This window comes from Frankliniella occidentalis, unplaced genomic scaffold (assembly GCF_000697945.3).
Source record: "Frankliniella occidentalis isolate FOCC.00 unplaced genomic scaffold, Focc_3.1 Scaffold37, whole genome shotgun sequence".
Taxonomy (NCBI): Eukaryota; Metazoa; Arthropoda; class Insecta; order Thysanoptera; family Thripidae; genus Frankliniella; species Frankliniella occidentalis.
This window is the reverse complement of record NW_026267167.1, coordinates 127,459-128,836: the sequence shown is the minus strand read 5'-3', so window position 1 is coordinate 128,836 and position 1,378 is coordinate 127,459. Positions and strand designations below refer to the sequence as shown.

General features: G+C 57.2%; 1 protein-coding gene across 1 annotated transcript in view; it reads left to right on the top strand.

The window, feature by feature from the left end:
- LOC113205118 (unextended protein) overlaps positions 1-1,378 on the top strand; it is a 39,185-nt gene that overhangs the window by 12,643 nt on the left and 25,164 nt on the right. The window contains exon 2 of the mRNA XM_052266291.1: positions 314-639. Coding sequence (XP_052122251.1) covers positions 314-639 — 326 coding nt within the window. The remainder of the gene's footprint in view (positions 1-313; positions 640-1,378) is intronic.

The following is a 1,378-nucleotide window of genomic DNA, read 5'->3' as shown; positions in this document are numbered from 1 at the left end:
GAACAGGGAGGCCGGGGTGGGTGGAGCAGACGGTGGAGCGCGTTAGAGCGAGCGCAGCGCCGCGTGCTGAGCCTGCCGTGCCCATACCGACAATATAATGAAACACGCCGGTCGCCCGCTCTGCGCTGTAGATAGCAAGGAGAGGGGAAGGAGGGGGGCTTTTCCTTCGGGTAGAGACAGTCATATATACCTTTGTTATATACCTATACTTGTCTATAAATATATCAGTCACATATAGCTGAATAATCATTCATTCCTTATTTAGCTACTGTCTAGCTACGTAAGCTAATATGCGCCGTCTTGCTGTTCGCAGGCCCCGCCCGCGCCGCGCCTGGACCACGAAGGACGTGAGCGACGCCCAGCCGTTTCTCACGGGCTTTCGCATCGAGCAGGCGACGCACGGCGTCTTCAACGCCGAGGACGGCGTCCCCGAGGTGATGGTCGGCTCCGAGGTGACGCTCCGCCTCTTCGGCTCGGGCTTCCGCACCGACGCCGAGCTGGGCGTCACGTACACCGAGTCCGAGCAGGGCGAGGACTGCAGGGACTTCTACCCGGGCTCGCAGTACTTCAAGGTGGGTGTCGATGGCGGCGGCGGCGGCTGCGGCGCCCGGTTTGTGTCCCCCACAGCGCGCGCGTGGCGCGGGGCGCGGTGGAGCGCCTGGCGAGCAGGCCGGCCCGCCCGGCACGGCTGTGCGGCGGGCTGGCCCACCCCGTGCTCGCAGGGGCCTTCCTCCTGCTCCTAAGCGGCCGGCGCACCCGGCTCTGCCCCCCACCCCGTCCTTTCTCTTTGTTTACCAAGTGCTCGGGACGCGCCAGCACGCCTCGACGCGAACCTCCTCGACGCGAACCTCCTCGACGCGAACCTCCTCGACGCGAACCTCCTCGACGTGAACCTCCTCGACGTGAACCTCCTCGACGTGAACCTCCTCGACGTGAACTCACTGGTTGTTGTTTATCCCCGTTCCACACTCGCTTCGCAACGTCGAAGCGTTTGGCAGGCTTGAGAGGACTGTGTCTCATCAGCGTTGCCATATACTTGGGAGACCTTGAAACTTGAAAAACTCAATATGAACTGGGGTAATAATTTTGAAAGCGGTCTGGAGCAGGAAAAAGTCGAGGATAATGAGGGTCAGAAATCTAACTTCAGGCAGTGTTGGTTTGGTCATTTCTTGTCCAGAGAACTCTACACAAAGCGACTCAAAGTTTTTTAAAATGGAGGAAATTTGAAACAAGGAGGAAAGAAAACACAAAATTAATTTTGTGTGAATACTGGTACTCGTTCTTTACAGAGACCCTTTCAGTGCTCAGTTGCTTTACATCTATATGGTTGTAGAATCAACGAGTGTTGTTCTGTCAACATGTGTCACGTTTCTCTGAG